The 18,200-nt window shown below is 36.2% G+C and overlaps 1 protein-coding gene across 1 annotated transcript in view; it reads right to left on the bottom strand.

Annotated features, from left to right (window-relative positions):
• The window catches only part of Mettl16 (methyltransferase 16, N6-methyladenosine), a 63,399-nt gene that overhangs the window by 31,652 nt on the left and 13,547 nt on the right, over window positions 1–18,200 (bottom strand). The window contains exons 3-5 of the mRNA XM_047546628.1: window positions 9,679–9,878; window positions 4,614–4,754; window positions 130–245 (exon numbers count right to left, since the gene is read on the bottom strand). Of these exons, the coding sequence (XP_047402584.1) occupies window positions 130–245; window positions 4,614–4,754; window positions 9,679–9,878 (457 nt within the window). The remainder of the gene's footprint in view (window positions 1–129; window positions 246–4,613; window positions 4,755–9,678; window positions 9,879–18,200) is intronic.

Below are 18,200 nucleotides of genomic sequence, written 5' to 3'. Positions count from 1 at the left end.
GGATTTTAAATATTTCAAACCAAAAGCATCCTAACCGACATAACTTCTACACAAAAAGCTGTTCTCATCTCCATTAACAAGGCAAATTTAGATAAATATTCAATTACTTTAAAGCAAAAGATAGTTTACCTTGGCTTCCAATTGGTTGGCAAAAAAGGGTGGGTTGCACATACAAAAGTCATAGATTATCTCAGATTTTTCTTTAAGAGCATCCATCAGGAGTGTCTTTTGAGGCACTTTTACCACTAGGAGAAAAAATAAAATCTGTTAGCTACATTAATGTGGTGGTGGTGGTGGTTTTAAAATAACGGGCACCAATTCTTTGACACTACTCCCTTCAAGAGGCAGAATTTAATTACCCTATGAGTATAACTGCATTTAGTGACTCAATTTTATCAAATGGAATGACAGAAGTGATAGGCTAAGTCATAGGGCAGCAGGGCTTTCTCCTTGCTCTTTATCTTGAATACTAGCTCTAGGAGAGGCCACCTGGCATGCTGTAAGAATACTCTAGTAGCCTATGGAAATCCAGGTGGCAATGAAGTAAGGTTTCCTTCCGTAAGGCCATGTGAATGAACCATTATGGAAGTTCTCTATCACCTATCTTTCAAGTGACAGGTGTAGCTAACAACTTGAGTGTAACCTCATGAGAGACAATAAATCAGAACCATCCAACAAAGATACACCCAAATTCCTAACCCAGAGAGACCATGAAATAATAAATGCTTACTTTTGGAGGAATATGCTACACAGCAACAGAGAACTGAAACAAATTCATTAACAATATTACTATTTCTCCTTCAATAGGTTTAATACTACTCGAAAAAGTTTTCTTTCTTAAAGAGATATAGTAAAACATCTTTCTTTTAATGTATTTTTTTTTTGGATGTGGATGAACCTTATTTTAATTTATTTATTTTTATATGGTGCTGAGAACTGAACCCAGTGTCTCACACATGATGTAGGCTAGCACTCTACATTAAGTCACAACCCTAGCCCTAATAAAATATCTTTAATAAGAAAAACTAACAGCACTTCATCTATACAATGACACAAAAATAAAATGTACTGATCACAAAGGAATTTGACTATATCTAGCATAGTTCCATGTGCTAAAACTTAAAAGTATAGTTAATCAACAATAGTTTCTTTCTTTTTAAAATCTTGGTAACTATGTTACTTCACAGACAGTCAAGTCTCATTATTCAAGACAGTTACATGTATATTGAATCACTGCCTATTAGGAGAAATAAAGGGTTAATCATATTTTCATCAAGTGATAGATAAGCAACCTTGGTTTATGTGTGTTTCAGTTTAAACATACCTCATTTAATATATACTGCTAATTGATTAACATTGAACTCATGACAACAACACTATAATTCTTGTCTGAATGAAGCTTATCTAAGGCATCTATTTTCTCAGTAAAGCACATCAAAACCTCTTGCACTTAGAAAGAGAAGATAGCACTTCAACACTACATTTAAGAGCCACTTGAAATAGCAAAATCACCACGAAAAACACAAAAATGCAAGGGAAAAAAATGTGGTACTAAATAGACCACAAAAACAAGACTTGTTCACAGTATGAGAACTGAGATAAGAAGGTAGAGCACCGTCTGCTTCAGTTATACCTGGAAGTATACACAGTAGGTGATGAAATGTTTTGCCACTTTGCACATGGCTGTGAATAACTACAAAAGCACCTTGACTATTTGGGTTTAAAAACAAATTTTAGCTATTAGCAAACCAATTTAAAGTTTATTTGGAGAGACAAAACACCCAAAATAGCCAACATGATACTAAAAGAACAAAACCAAAAAGCTGATACTACCTGACTTCAAGACTTATTATGAAGCTATATTAAACAAGATAGCCAGGAATGTTATGATGCACACCTGTAATCCCAGCAACTTGGGAGGCTATGGCAGGACAATCACAAGTTATAGGCCAGCCTGGGGAACTTAGTGAGATCCTGTCTCAAAATTTAAAAAAATTTAAAAATCAAAAAATATTTTAAGCAGCTGGGGTTGTGGCTCAGTAGTAGAGAGCTTGCCTAGCACATGAGAGGTTCAATCTTTAACACCAGATAAAAATAAATAAAATAAAGATCTTGTGTCCATTTATAATTATTATTTTTTTTTAATTTTAAAGGAAAAGAAAAGAAAGCTACAATAAAAAACAGAGTATGACACTGATGAAAAAATAGATCAATGGAACAGAACAGACATTCCAGAAAAAGACCCACCACAAAAATGCAGTCAACTGATTTTTGACAAAGTAACAAAAGCAATACAATGGAGTTGTGTAGTCTTTTCAACAAATAGTACTGGAACAACTAGACATCCACATGGAAAAAATGAATCTAAAACTACATACCAATGGATCAGATGGACTTAAGATGCAAATTCCTTAATAAAATATTAGCAAATCATGTTCAACCACATATTAAGAAGATTGTACCTCAAGACCAAGCTGGTTTTATCCCAAGGTTGCAAGGGTTGTTTAACATATGCAAATCAATAAATGCAATCACGTCAGATAGAATTAAGAAAAAAATCATATAGGCATTGAATAGATGAAAAGAAACGTCTTTGACAAAATTCAGCACCCATTCATTACAAAAACACTGAAGAAACTAGGGATAGAAGGAACTGACCTCCAAACTGTAAAGGCTTTTCTACAACAAATTCAAAGTCATAGTGAATGGCGCAAAAATTGAAAGCATTTCCTTGAAAATCTGGAATAAGACAAGGATGTCCACTCTCACCACTCCTAATAAAGCTCTTGAAAACTCTAGCCAGAGCAATCAAACAAAAGAAGAAAATTAAAGGAATACAAATAGGAATAGTCAGTTATGTTTGCTTATAACATGATCCTATATCTAGAAGACCCAAAAAATGACTTCACCGGAAAACTTGTAGAGCTGATAAAAAAAATTCAGCAAAGTGGGCCAGGTTGTAGCTCAGTGGTAGAGTGCTTGCCTAGTATGTGTAAGGTACTAGGTTCAATTCTCAGCACTGCATATAAATAAAATAAAGGTCCATCAACAACTTAAAAATAAAAAAGGCTGGGGACTTAGCTCAATGGTAAAGCAACCCTGGGTTCAATCCCCAGCACAAAATAAATAATAATATGCATTATGTTAAGCTACATAAACCAAAACTCAAAAAGTCAAGGGTGGCATGTTTTCTCTTAAATGTGGACGCCAAAAAGGAAAAAGGAAAAGAAAGGTGGAGGCATCTCTTGAAAATCGAAGGGAAATCAGCAGAAAAGAGGAAGGGACCAGGCAAGGGAGGAGGGGAGTGAAAAGGGAAATACTGAGAAATGATACTGGCTAAATTATATTGTTACATTGTGTGCATGTACAAATATGTAACAATGAATCCCACCACTACATACAACTATAATGCTCCAATTAAAAAACAGGTAAACAAAAGTCTACAAAAAAGAAAGTTAAACAAATTAATCTAGGGGGCTAGAGTTGTGGCTCAAGGGTAGAGCAAGCGCTTGCCTGGCATGTGTGAGGCCCTGGGTTCGATCCTCAGCACTGCATATGAACAAATAAATAAAAGACTCGTTGACAACTAAAAAAATTTTTTTTTATTAATCTAGACATGGACCTTTAACAAAAATTAATTCAAAACATCACAGAGCCAAATAAAAAAGCAAAGCAATAAAATTCCTAGAAAATAACATCGGAGAACATCTAGATCATTCTGGATATGGAGATGACATTTCAGATGCAACACCAAAGGCATGATTCACGAAGGAAAGAATCAATAAGCTGGACTTCATTAAAATTAAAAAATTTTGCTCTATGAAAAGACACTGTCAAGAGAATAAAAAAGAAGACCCATATTATAAGAAAATATTTGCAGAAAACATGTGATAAAGAACTATGATCCAGGGGCTGTGATTATGGCTCAGCAGTAGAGCGCTTGCCTAGTATGCATGAGGCACTGAGTTTGATCCTCAGCACCACATAAAAATAATAAAATAAAGGTATTGTGTCCATCTACAATTAAAAAATTAAAAAAAAAAAAAAAAAAAAAAAAAACAATTATCCAAAATGTATGAACTCTGCCAGGTGTAGTGGTGCACCTGAAATCCCAGCTACTTGAAAGGCTGAGACAGGAGGATCACAAGTTTGAGGACAAGTTCAGCAACTTAGTGAGACCCTTTCTCAAAATAAAAAGGGTTACATACAAGGCTTCTGGTAGAGTGCCTCTGGGTTCAGTCCCTAGTACCACAAGTGTCCCTTCCACTCAATTTTGCTATGAATTGCTCTATAACATAAAGTATATTAAAATACAAATTAAAACCACTAACGAACATCGGCAAATTATAGATTCAAGAACATCTACTTAAATAAACTAATTTCTGCCAGTAAGCAAATTCACAAATACAGAATTCAGAAACAATGAGGATCAACTGTACTATTGCTTTTTTCTTCTTTAGTTAATTCTGGTATCAAAACAGCAAACCCAATTACAATGTGTCATTTTTTTTTAATTATCAAAGTCTATGTATTAAAGCCAAAGACAACAAGACATGTTAACTTAGAAAGGTAATAAGCAAAGACTGAAGGGGAATTTATTCTGTTGAGCTAACCTTTTATGAGATCAGATAAGTTATTCTGTTCCACATTTTTCTTTGCATAGTTGAAACACATATCATCCACTTCCGTAGCAAGAAAATACCAGCCATTTAAGGTTGCTCCAAGTAAGGGATAGATGCAGGATGCCCCAGTACCTAGCAAAATAAAAATTCAGAACACATTCTACACATGAGGAAAACGTGAAAATCACGATGAAAATACCATTCTTCTCTTTTCAAATTTCTCATGGCTTTAACAATGTAAATCACAAGCTGGTACATACTGTGGCTCCTGGGTTCTCGATTTCATGTATGTTAGTCTTGTAAGTAGAGTCAGGCTCCACAGAAGACAGAACTCTTATGTCCTCCTCTTTTGTGTGTTGTATGTAAAATGAAGTGTACGTAAATGGAGGTCAAGGAATATATAACTGACTAAGCAAAAAAGATCCAAATTCAATTTAATTTAATGCTTTATAAAAGGTCATCACTTGGTTGGATGCAGTGGCACACGCCTGTAATCTCAGCACCTTGGGAGGTTGACACAGGAGGATCATGAGTTCAAGGCCAGCCTCAGCAACTTAGAGAGGCCCTAAGCAACTCAGCGAGACCCTGTCTCTAAATAAAATATAAAATAAGGGGCTGGGGAGATAGCTCAGTCGGTAGAGTGCTTGCCTTGTAAGCACAAGGCCCTGGGTTCGATCCCCAGCACCCAAAAAAAACATATATATATATATATATATATATATATATATATATATATATAAAAAGGTTGGAGATGTGGCTCAGTGGCTAAGTGTCCCTGCGTTTGATCCCTGGTACCAAAAGAAGAAAGTGTCAGTACTTTAAATCTCACACAAACTCAATTTTCTTAAAAAAAAAAAATCAATGCTATTTGTTAAAATACCATAGTAACATCTTAAAAAGTCAATGTATACTTCCCATTCTCCAAAAGCAGAAAAAAAAATATGTAGGATGTAAGAGTTTCACATCTAACAGTTCAATTTCCCCACATTTCTGTAAATTGCCACCTGAACGAAACCAAAAGTAAAAATAAAAAGAGAGAGAGAGAGAGAACTCATTTCTTAGATTTGGAGACATGGAAAAACATTTCATTTGGATCTAAAATATCAGTCATGGGCTAGCCCCACCACAGATTCAAAGGAGATATTCACAGGCAAATACTCCAGGCAAAAATTGCTCTCTGACAACTAGGGTTTGGTCCTAAACTGACATGAAGAACCACTAGTCCTGGACTGTCCTACATACTAAACATAAATATTGCCTTTACAACCACTGACTAATCTTGGTTAATTAGATCCTAGAGAGTGTATTTGAGAGAAGGAAAGTCAGTGTTTCTCCTGAAGGCCTACAGCAGCCAGCCTAAACCAGCCACTCCAGATCTGTTTTCCCTTGACCACATACAGTCTAGTCCCTAGGGATCTGGCAGAAAGTGGTTAGAGCCTGGAGGAGCTCCTAACCCAAAGGAAACCAGGGGAGATATTCTGAACAGGCTAGGAAAAGACAGGATGATTCATGGCTACAACATTTTAGCTCTTTGAGGTCCAAGTCTCCTAGTCCTGAACAGCTGGACAAACAAATTTTCAGGGATTTGTTAAGTGGGGAGGGAAGAAGGGTCCTCTCAGGACCCACAATTATTTAGCTCTGCTGGCCATTCTAGTGAACCAGAGTCATCTGGAATAAGAGAATTTCAGTAGCACTTTCAGTTCTGTAGGGAAAAAATCCCGACTAGGTTCCAGGACCTTGACTCTCATACAACAGTTTCTCTCTTCATATTACAATTTCATTTCAAAGAAAAAAGTGTGCTTCCCTCCAAGGTAATAAATGTAGGTAAAAGATCCATTCCCTGCCTGCTCCCAAAAATTTTTCTCAATTCTCAATACCAAAAAAAACTTGCATTCTGACATTCTAATGCCCTCAGAAAGACAAATGACATTTTTAAGTGGGTAATAATCTTTATAATGATAAATAAAAATGGAAAGTATATAATCAGAATTAGAGCAGACTAATGGAGTCTGGGGGAAGAATTTATATAAAATCCTAATTAGGATGAATGTGATTTCAGTAAGTATTGCCCCTTGTGAAGAGCTAAAATCCATTAACCTCCTATATCCCCAAGTGCTATTTTAGAGGGTTTGGGGCATAATTAAAATCAAATTAGTACCAAATAGGCTATCAAGCTTTCAAAGTTTTCTAGAACCCATCAGCCAGTCCTCTGCCATGAATATAAAAGATAAGATTTTTAAGAAAATCCCAATGGTTTTACTTAAACTCCTATAGAATGCTCAAAATTTTGAAGAATGATGTATTTATCCAGCAACATTCAACAAATCATTTATTGGACAAATGTTATATGCTAGAAACTTTGCTAGCTTTGGAATATTATAATAACCAAAATTAATAGGCACTATACTTGGCAATCTAATGGTAGAGAATAACATTAATCAAATAATTGAAAAAGTACAGTTTTAAATGGAAAATAAATGCCATGAAGAAAGAAACAAGGCTTTTGGAAACACTGATTATAACCAAGGAACTTGTGTTAGTCTGGAAGATCAGAGAAAGCTTTTCTTAAGCTGACATGTACCATATTGTACAAATAAGAAAAAACAAGGTAAGGATAAGGGAACTTCCAGGCATAGGAAATAACATACAAAGGTCTGGGGGCTATGATGCCTTATTAGAAGACCTAAAAAAGTACAGAAAACAAGGCAATGTTCAGGAATAGTAGTATACAATGTAATCCCAGCTACTCAGGAGGCTGAGACAGGAGGATCACAAGTTCAAGGCCAACTTCAGTCACTTAATAAGACCCTGTTTCAAAATAAAAAATTAAAAGGGGTGTATCTCAGTGGTAGCGTGCCCCTGGGTTCAACCCAAAGTACAGAAAGGAAGAGATGAGACAGGGAAGAACCATATAAGATGAGGCTTAGAGAGGCCTAGAGAAGAAGGCAAGGATCAAATAAAGGTAAATCTAAAAGGCCACAAAAGCACTTAGAAGCCATTAGTGGTGAAAATACAATCAGATGTGGATTTATACATATTTTCTGAATGCAGGGCAGAGAACAGAATGGAGGGATAATTGAATGAATGACAGCATACCAGCTGAGAAGCTATCCTACAGACAAGGTAAAAGATGATGACAACTTGGGACTGGTGATGGTGGCAGTGGAGATAGAAAGAAGCAGATGATTTAAGAAATATTTAAGGGAGCTGGGGATGTGGTTTTGTAGTAGAATGCTTGCCTAATATGTGTGAGGCTGGGAGGGAGGGAACGAACGAAGGAAGGAACAGAAGATTGATTTAAGAAAGTCAAGCATGGAGGGGGCACCTATTGTCCCATCTACCTGAAAATTTGAGAAGGAGGATCACTCGAGCCCAGGAATTTGAAACCAGCTTGGGCAACACAGTAAGACTCAGTGTCAAAAAAACAGAATCAATAGGAAATGGTGATGGACATTCTCAGTGAGAATGAGAAGGAAAAATCACAGATGACAGGATAGATTGTGGCAGATTCACTGAAATAACCAGCACTAGGAAGAAAGACTATTAAAACCTTGAACATGGCAAGTCTAACACATTTTTTAAATATCCAAGTTTCTCAGTTGTATGAGACCAGAAGTCAAGAAAAAGCAATCTGCCAGGCATGGTGGCACACACCTGTAATTCTAGAGGCTTGGGAGGCTGAGGCAGGAGGATAGCAAGTTCAAAGCCAATCTCAGAAAAACAGAAGTGCTAAGCAACTCAGTGAGACCCTGTCTCTAAATAAAATACAAAATAGGGCTGGGGATGTGGCTCAGTGGTCAAGTGGCCCTGAGTTCAATCCCTGGTACCAAAAAAAAAAAAGAATTTAATTAAAAAAAAAAAGAAGGAAAGAAAAAGAAAAAGGAATCCAAGTTGGAAGAATACATAAATATGGGACTTATTTCCATGGGGGAAGGAAAGTCACAGACATGAGTGAAATTACTAGGGTAGGGTACTAAATGAGAAAGGACTAAAGATTTAAAGGACTTAAGTAAGGATTATCAGTATCAAATAGTCAGATACAGGAAGGTAAGCCTGAAAAGTGAAATAAGAGTAAATAGAAACAAACAAGGAAAACCAGAGGAGTCTGTTGTCATGGAAGCAAGTGGAGAATAGTACATGAAAGAAAAGAGTCAAAAAAATGCTATTGAAAAAGTCATGTAAGATGAAGACTCAAAAGAGTTCACTGAAAACACAAGCAAATGTCAAAGTTAAACATTTACTACCATCTAGACATTGTGCCCATTAACTATACTATTTCTAGAAACAGACACAGAGCTGTTAATTCAATCTTTCCTATAAAGAGCTAGTTAAGGACAAAAAATTAAAAGAAAAAAATTAAAACCCTATCAAATGAAAACAGTGGGTATAACAAACCATTAAGAAATAAAGAGCACCTCTATTCAAATTCCTGAACTGTCCCCTTACATTTATAATCACAAAATATGCCCTGGCTTCAGGTCCTTTCATACCTCTACTCATTCTCCCAAGTGAGTAAAGCTGGATATCCTTCTTTATTATAAATGTTTATAATTAAGAGAACATCTTACATGAACTCAACTTTTTCCTGTCTTTAATCTTGGATTGAATATCCTCTCTACAAATAATTACCCAAGAGAGTTCTGAAAGTATTCAGGCCAACATGATCTTTTATAAACTGGCTATCGCCATAAAACCTCAGTACGATGACTTCTATACTAACATCAAATGATTCAGAATAAAGATAAGGTCCAAAAGTCATGGACATCAACATGGGAATCTGCAAAGCTAAGACAAGGACTTCACTTTCACTCAGTACTTCTTTTACCACCTCACTTCCTATTTGGAACTGAAAACCCCTTCTCAGGAGAAATCAATAGCCCCTTCTCAGGAGAAATCAATAGCAGAAAAGCCTAGATACAATGAATAAGAATAGTAGTTATCCTGTGGTCAGTTTCTAACACACAACAAATACCCAGTAGAGAAGTTTATTGAGAATTTGGCTTTGTAAAACTTAAGAAACTCAAGTTTAGTCACAAAAGAATTTAAAACTATATACCTATGTCAATTCCTCTTCGTAGAGTACTTTTGTCAGAGTCCTGATGACCAATCAGATCTTCCACCCAATGAATATAGTTGAGTCTCAACGGAACTGTGGGAATTAGTCTCTCCAACGGAATATCAATTGAAAGTCCAAAATCTTCCTTTAGGAGAGTACAAGTCAGAGCTCTGACTGCTTCAGGGTCTTTAAAATTAACACTGTGGGATGAAGAAAAAGAAAAAAACTGATTAGTAAGATTTACTATGGTATACAAGTTCTGTGGCCACAAGGTATTAACAAATACCCATCTAAATTTCATAGAGAACTCATTTCATAAAGAACTCACACACAAATAGGTATCTACAACTTCCAGCACAGTGGCATACACCCTCACAGCATATTAAATGCAGTACAATTTTCCACCAAAAACAATGCACACCAAGCAAAGAGATTTTATGCCTCTGTTCTCATTCTTCACTGCCCCTTTATTTAGCTATGTGACTTTGGACAAGTTATTTACCTCCATGAGACTGTTTCCTCAGCTGTAAAATGAGGGTAGAAGTACCTGTACTACAGTACTACTCTGTATTATCAGTAAATAGTACTCTGCATAATGCCTGGTACATAGTAACTATTTTACAAATGCTAGCTATATTTTACAATTATCATTAACATCCTTTGACAGTAGTATTCTTTGAAAATCATACTTAAAATACAAAGAAAGGCACTGGGACACATGCTTCTAATTCCAGCTATTCTGAAAGTTAAGACAGGAAGATCACAAGTTCAAAGACAGCCAATGCAACTTAGCAGGACAGTCTTAAAGCGAAAAAACCAGGAGCAGTAGTAGCGCACACCTATAATTCCAAAAACCTGGGAGACTGAGGCAAGAGAACTGCAAGTTCCAGGTCAGCCTCAATAGCTTAGCGAGACCCTATCTGAAAATGAAAAATAAAAAGGGCTGAGGATGTAGCTCCATGGTAAAGTGCCCCTGGGTTCAATCCCTAGTACCAAATAAATAAATATATAGCTGGGATGTAACTCAGCAATAAAGCACTTCCCTAACAAGCATGAGTCCTTAGGTTCAATCTCCAGTACTGAAAGAAAAAAAAAAGAGAGAATATAAAACTAGGAGAATTAAGAGAAATAACTCAAGCAAATAAGACCTGGTAGTAGCCACTTCTCTTGGGAGTGCCTACTCTATATGGTAAATACTTCCAATTCAATAAACTCTTTATGCTTATAAAAGAAAAGAAAAAGAAAATCAGGTAAAATCAGGTGGTACAGGAAAGGTGAAAATCAAATCACATAATTTAAAAAAAAAGGAAGCAACAAAAACAAAGCACACCACAGAACAAATGTGAAATAAATGTAAATAAACTCGTAAGACTCTCAAATTATATCACAAAGTCAAAATCAACTAACTAATAAGCTATGCTGTAAACAAAAACTGCAAAAACAAAGGGATCCAAAGATTGACAATAAAAGATTAAGTCAAAGTACACCAGATAATTACAAATAAAATAGAACTTAAGATCTTCCAATATATAACCTTAAATATGGGGGGGGAGAGAATTAAGTAAGACAAAGAAGCAACTGTGCTTGATTAGTCAAAATATAAGATACCAGATGGAAGTCAGAAAACTTTTACAACTGGCTGACTTAATATGTACATTAGAACTGCTGATCTATTCAAAAACTTTCTATAGAACACTGAAAGTAGAAGTTTATTGTACAAATATGTTAGCAATAAAGTCTCATGAAAATATATTAAGCCCATTTAAAGGGGGTGTTAAGTCTATTATTAGATATCAGAAGTAGAAATATAGTAATTTTGTCATTTGTAGGGGCTGATAAAAGAGAATTAATCCATGGGTAAGCAACATTTCTGTTTCACTCAACTGCATAGCAATTGCCTCAATTTTAACATAAAAAAGTGAGAGAAAGACTCACACTGTTTGTACCTCTTCCTCAATTAAATGCAGCACAAACTTGGGGTCAATAACAATAATAAATAATAAATGACAGAGCAATAAAAAATATGGAACTTATTAAAAACTTTAGTTTTTATTCTAATAAAAATATTATATTTTATTTATCATGATACCAGTCAAACATGAAAAATATTGGTCAGCTCCATTTCCTTCAATGCCAGTGGACTTAATTTCAATTTTTATACACGGAAAGAAGTTCACAACTGAGCACCTGGCATTCACAACTGGCATTCAAATGCATTCGTGTCCTTTATTTGATAATGGTGGTCCAATCTATTACTAAGCTTCATTGTTAAACACATAAAAGGGAAATATCCCAATATAATGTCTACATTCAATTTTAATGTCTACATTAAAATCTCAAATATAAAGCTTCAGAAAATTTCTATTAAAGAAACAACCTAGAGGACTAGGGTTGTGGTTCAGTGGTAGAATGCCTGTCTAGCACATGTGAGGCATTGGGTTCGAACCTCAGCACCACATAAAAAAGTAAAGATGGACTACAAAATGTTAAAAAAAAGAAAAAAGAAAAAGAAACAACAATCTAGATACCTTATAAAACAAACTATCTAAGAGCAGTACTTATTAATATAATTATTAACTTACAACTTCTGAATGCTATTTTGTAGTGGCATTTCAAAGAAATCATGAAAATCGGGGATGCAAACTCATATGTTTACAAGGAACAGCTATCAGTACTACTCAAAAATGCCAGTTCCTGACAGGAGAAGGAGCTTGTGCCAGATGTAGACCAATGCACTGAAGAGTTACACAGCCAAATTTGAAATGTCACATGAACTAAATGAATGGCACAAAGTCTTTATCTCTATGAACAGTAACAAATGAGCAGCCAATCATTTATTTTCTTTTTTGGCAGTACTAGTGATTGTACCCAAGGGTGCTCTACCACTGAGTTACATCCACATCCCTATATTCCTATATTTTATTTTGAGGCAGCGTTTCACTAAGTTACTGAGACTGGTCTTGAACTTGCAAACCTCCTGCCTCAGCGTCCACAGCAGGAAGGATTATAGGCATACGCCACCATGTCCGACTGCAGCCAGCTGAATGAGTACACATTTAGTAACACTATGCCAGATGACACAAATGACCATTTCAAAGAATAGTCACGGCTGGGGATATAGCTCAGTTGATAGAATGCTTGCTTCATAAGCACTAAGGCCCTGGGTTCAATCCCCAGCACTGCAAAAAAAAAAAAAAAAAAAAACAGAATAGTCACACCCATTTCAAGATAATTAACATCAAGTAGGCTTGCCAGTCCAGTTTTGCCAGATCTCTATTATTTTTAAACAAAACCAGCAATCTTTATTTTCATAGGAAATTTCTTCTATTCTTATAATCTATATGGTCAGTAAATAATAACTAAATTTTACACAACTCACAGGCTGACAGGTTGGACCCTCTATTGTAAATAGAAGAAATGTAAAGAAAGTGGGTGTATTTGGTTACTCTATAGGTTTTGTTTATTTTTTTGGTACTGGGGATTGAGCCCAGGGCACCTTACCACTGTGTGACATCCCCTATCCTTTTTATTTTTTAAATTTGAAACAGGGTCTCGCTAAGTTGCTGAGGGTCTTAAAAGTTGCCTATGCTGGCCTTGAACTTGTGATCCTCCTGCCTCAGCCTTCAGCCTCCCCAGTCTCCCAAACTGCTGGGGTTACAAGCATGCACCACTGAAGGTAGCTGGCTTCTTAATTTTCATTCTTTTACTTAAGTACTAGGGATTGAACCTAGGCCCTTGCATGTGCTAGGTAAGCACTTTACCACTGGGCTATACTCCCAACTTACTCCATATTTTTAAAGGTGAAGTATAAAAATGCTTCCCTCTCTTTAGCAATACTTTCTTCAACTGAGTTATATAGAGTAGGTTAGAATTTTTAAGAAGTTGTGATAGCTGACATGCATTCCTTTCTTCATTCAACAGAAATTTATTATCAATTGCAATAAGCAAGGAGAGTCTGGTAGAATCCAATACACATGTAATTCTGTGACAAATACTGTTAAAAAAAAAATAGGTAGAGACCCAGTTAATGAGTGAATGTGCCTTAAGAAGGTCAGGAAAGGTTTCCCTGCAGAGAGAGATAACTGAGAGTAGAAGGAAAATTAACATAGGAAAGAAACTGGGGCAAGGGAACACAACATTCTATGTCTAAAATGCAAAGTAATATGCAAGGTTCAAGATTATGCTGTAGGGCTGGGGGTTGTGGCTCAGTGGTAGAGCGCTTGCCTAGCATCTGTGAGACCCTGGGTTTGATTCTCAGCACTACATATAAATAAATAAAATAAAGGTCCATTGACAACTAAAGAAGAAAAAAAAAAAAAAAAAGATGATGCTGGAAAGGAAGATGGAGACCAGATTCCTAGCACCTTATAATTAGAGTGAACATTATAATTTTATCCCCCAATCCAGAACTTTTCTAAAAGGAGAGTGCCCCTGGGTTCAATTCCCCAGAACCAAGTGGGGTGAAACAAAACTTAAGTCTTAAGGAATGCTTTAAAAGCTATACACACAACCACTACAGAGGAAGCTCCATAAGGAGACCAAAGGAGGCCACAGTGAGAACAAGGAAAGCAAGAGCAATATGGTGCCAGAGAAGACAAGGAAAATGGTGTCCATGAAGGAGAACAGTAGCTGCAGCATAACCTGTTTCTCAGAAGTCAACTGAGAACTATAAATGGTATGACCATTGGAAATCTTTTCAAGAGCAGCTGTGGTAGAGGTAGGATTAGAAATCGCACTCCCAGTACCGGGAGAGAGAGAGAGAGAGAGAGAAAGAGAGAGACAGACAGACACAGAGACACAGACACACACACAGACAGACAGACAAACCACCCAGAATGAGCTAAAGATTATGGAGGAGAAAAAGAAAGTAAAAACAACTGATTTCTTTTTTGGGGGGTAGAGGAAGTATCAGGGATTGAATCCAGGGGCACTTAACCACTGAGCCACATCCTCAGTCCTTTTTATTTTTTTATTTTGAGACAGGATCTCATTAAGTTGCTGAGGGTTGGTTTTGAACTTGTGATCCTCCTGCCTCAGTCTCCTGAGTCTCTGGGATTACAAATAAGCACCACCATGCCCATTCTTCTTTAAAGAATTCGAATAATTCTTTAAAGAAGTTGGATCACATAAAAAAAGAAAAAAGATGGAGCAGTAGTAGTAGGAGTAATGGAGAGGTTTAATTAATTTTTTTTAATGGAAAACTTAAAATATGTTTAAAAGTCAATGGAGGGGCTGGAGTGGCTCAGTGGTAGGGTGCTTGCCTAGCACATGTGAGGCAATGGGTTTGATCCTCAGCACCATATAAAAATAAATAAGTAAATAAAATGAAGGTTTAAAAAAAAAACAAAGACTGCTTTTCCTTAAAATAAAAAAAAAAAAGTCAATGGAAAGTCACAAAAGACTACATATTATGACCCTGACTCAAAATAAAAATCCCCATTACCACAAAAAAAGAACACACACACCACTGTGTCCTTAAATATATGCAACTTCAAATTTTAGAAATGAAGAAAAAAAAGTATTGAAAATAGGATCTTTAAGATACATTTATACAAGATACATTACATACCTATATTTGTTGCCAAAAAATGCCAACAGGTAGAAGCAATCTAAATGTCCATCAGTGAATAAAGAAAATGTATATACAGCTGGGCACTATGGTACACACCTATAATCCCAGAGACTAGGGAAGCTGAGGAAGGAGGATTGCAATTTTGAGGTCAACACTAGCTTTGACTCAAAATTTAAAAAGGCGGACTCAGGGCAGGGATTGGAGATGTAGTTCAGAGGTTGAAGCATCCCTTGGTTCAATCCACAGTACCACAAAAAGAAAAAGAAAATGTATATACATACAATGGACTACTAATATTATTCAGTCTTTAAAAAGAAGAAAATCATGTCATATGCTGTAACATGGATGAATCTAGAGGACATCACTCTGAGTGAAATAAGTCAGTCACAAAAAGTCAAATACTTTGGGCTGGAGTTGTGGCTCAGTGGTAGAGTACTTGCCTAGCACGTATGAGGCACTGGGTTCAATTCTTAGCACTGCATATAAATCAATAAATAAAATAAAAAGGTTCATCAATGACTAATAAAATTTTTTTTAAAGTCAAATATTTCATGATCCCACTTATATGAGGAGTCTAAAGTAGTCAAATTCTTAAAAACATTCTGGGTAGGCTGAGGCAGGATGATCACCAAGTTTGAAGTCTGCCTGGGCAACTTAGCAAAATCCTATCTCAAAATAAAATTTTAAAAAGGCTTGGGGGTGTAGCTCTGTGAAAGATCCAAAGCATGTGTGAGGCCCTGGGTTCAAACCCCAGCAGCACACACTCAAAAAAAGGGAAAACAGGTTCTTGGTTCCAGAGTACTTGCTTTCCATGACTGAAGGCCAATTCTGTTGACAACCAAATCAGGATATTTCCAACACTGACAGCAATCACCAAAATATAGTGCTGCAGCTTGAGCGAGCATTCCATCACACAGCTTCATGAGACATTCAGGGCAAGAGAAACAGCAATACAATTATGTTTTCACTGGAGCTTCAAACAGTTGTTATTTATATAAACAATTCTTGTTTTCAAAAATATTTATACATATTCAGTGATGAACAATTTATTAATGAGGAACTATATCCTAATCACCAAAACACACAAGACATCAACTGAAAATTGATGAAGAGCTGATTCTTAGACTTTGTTAGCAAAATGAATGTTCATTTTTAACATCTAAGAAAATATATACATTAGTCCTAGCATCACTCTTTGAAGGACAAAGTCTAGTCATCCAATTTCACTAGTTAAATATCTAGGACACATTAACACCCTAAGACATTAAAAATCCCAAACACAGGCAAGATCTTTTTTTAATTCTCATTTCCAAGATCACAGGGAGGCCTAGGAACTAAAATTAGATATCATGTGGAAATCAGCAATTTATTCATTCCATCAGTCTTTGTTATTTGTTTAACACAACCAGCTTCACAAAACAGACTATTGTCAAGACTTAATCAAGTCCCATTTGCCCAGGACTACTGCACTGCTACTGATGAACACAGTATTACATTACAGATGGTTTTTGGAATGATACTTTTTTACCCCCCTACCAAGGTTTGACCCAGTGGTGCTCTACCACTGAGTTACATCCCCAACCTTTTTAAAATTCTGAGACAGGGTTCACTAACTTTTCCAGACTGGTCTGGACCTTGTGATCCTCATGCCTCAACTTCCCAAGGGCTGAAATTATAGGCTTGTACTACCATGTCCAGAGGAAGGATATGTTTCTATAATGCACAGTTGAACAACCACCATTCTAATACTACAGACACTGAACCTGACCTAATATCAACAAAGGCCAAAGTCCCAACTTTACTCCAATGTAGTTTTCTAGTTATTGGATCATCACTGAGGTGCTAAAAATGGTAGTCACCAAGCACCAATACTGGGTCTTCGGTTTAGAGACAAATGAGGTAAGTGTCACACCCTCTTCAAACTCAACTGATGGAATTCAGGTAAAATGTAGACTGTCCCTATGAAGCTGTTATTAAGAAAAAGCACAAACTAAAACTTAACTGCAATGGTCTGATACAACTAGAACAAAGCAATGACAGGTGCAGGGAAGAAAAACAGATGTATCACAACACCAATATTCATCATCTTAATTATACCAGGCTTAAAAACAATTGAAAATCATTAAGCAAGTGCCTACAATGTGATATATATGCAATACTGTTAACCTTTATGACAACCACTCGATCTACATCCTTTTATTTTTTTTTTAGTAAAACTAAGAAAACTATCTAAAATCTCACAGTTGGTAAGTGGCGCCCTCAAGACTAGTACTGGGGATGACTGACTTAGAAGTATCTCCAGTATCTACAACACCCACTTATTCCCTCAAGCAAGTGTTTAAGAGTTGAGCAAAGAAATGACACTCCAACCCACCTCAGGTCTCAAATTTTGTCTGATATTCCTTTCCCATAATTAGTTGAGTTTACATGTTTACATTTTGGTGATTCTTCTTTCATACATCTTTTGTTTTTTTTTTTGCAGTGTTGGAGATTGAACCCAGGGCCTTGCGCATGTGAGGAAAGCACTCTACCAACTGAGCTATCTCCCCAGCCCTCTTTCATACATCTCACAGTTACATAAGTCATTATAAAAATGAGGAACATTCTATCAATGCAAAGAATTATCAACAACTCCAACCTAAGTGAGCAGGAAGACAGATTATATCCAGGAATAGCTAGGTCATTTACGCAAAAAACCATGTATCTCTCCTATAGCTATCATAGGTTTCTTCTAAAAGTGCCATATTGAAGTCTAATATTCCCATGCCCTAGGCATGTAATACATTTTGTGTGTGCTTTTCCCTGTAAAAATAAATCTATCTATCTATCTATATATCTATTTGTGTGTGTGTGTGTGTTTGTGTGCACGCGCATGCATCCACTAGGCATAGTGACACAGGTCTGTAATCCCAGCAACTGCGGAAGCTGAGGCAGAAGGATCACAAGTTCA

Source organism: Sciurus carolinensis, chromosome 3 (assembly GCF_902686445.1).
Source record: "Sciurus carolinensis chromosome 3, mSciCar1.2, whole genome shotgun sequence".
NCBI lineage: Eukaryota > Metazoa > Chordata > Mammalia > Rodentia > Sciuridae > Sciurus > Sciurus carolinensis.
The sequence above is the reverse complement of the archived record's forward strand: the minus strand, read 5'-3'. Positions and strand labels throughout refer to the sequence as shown.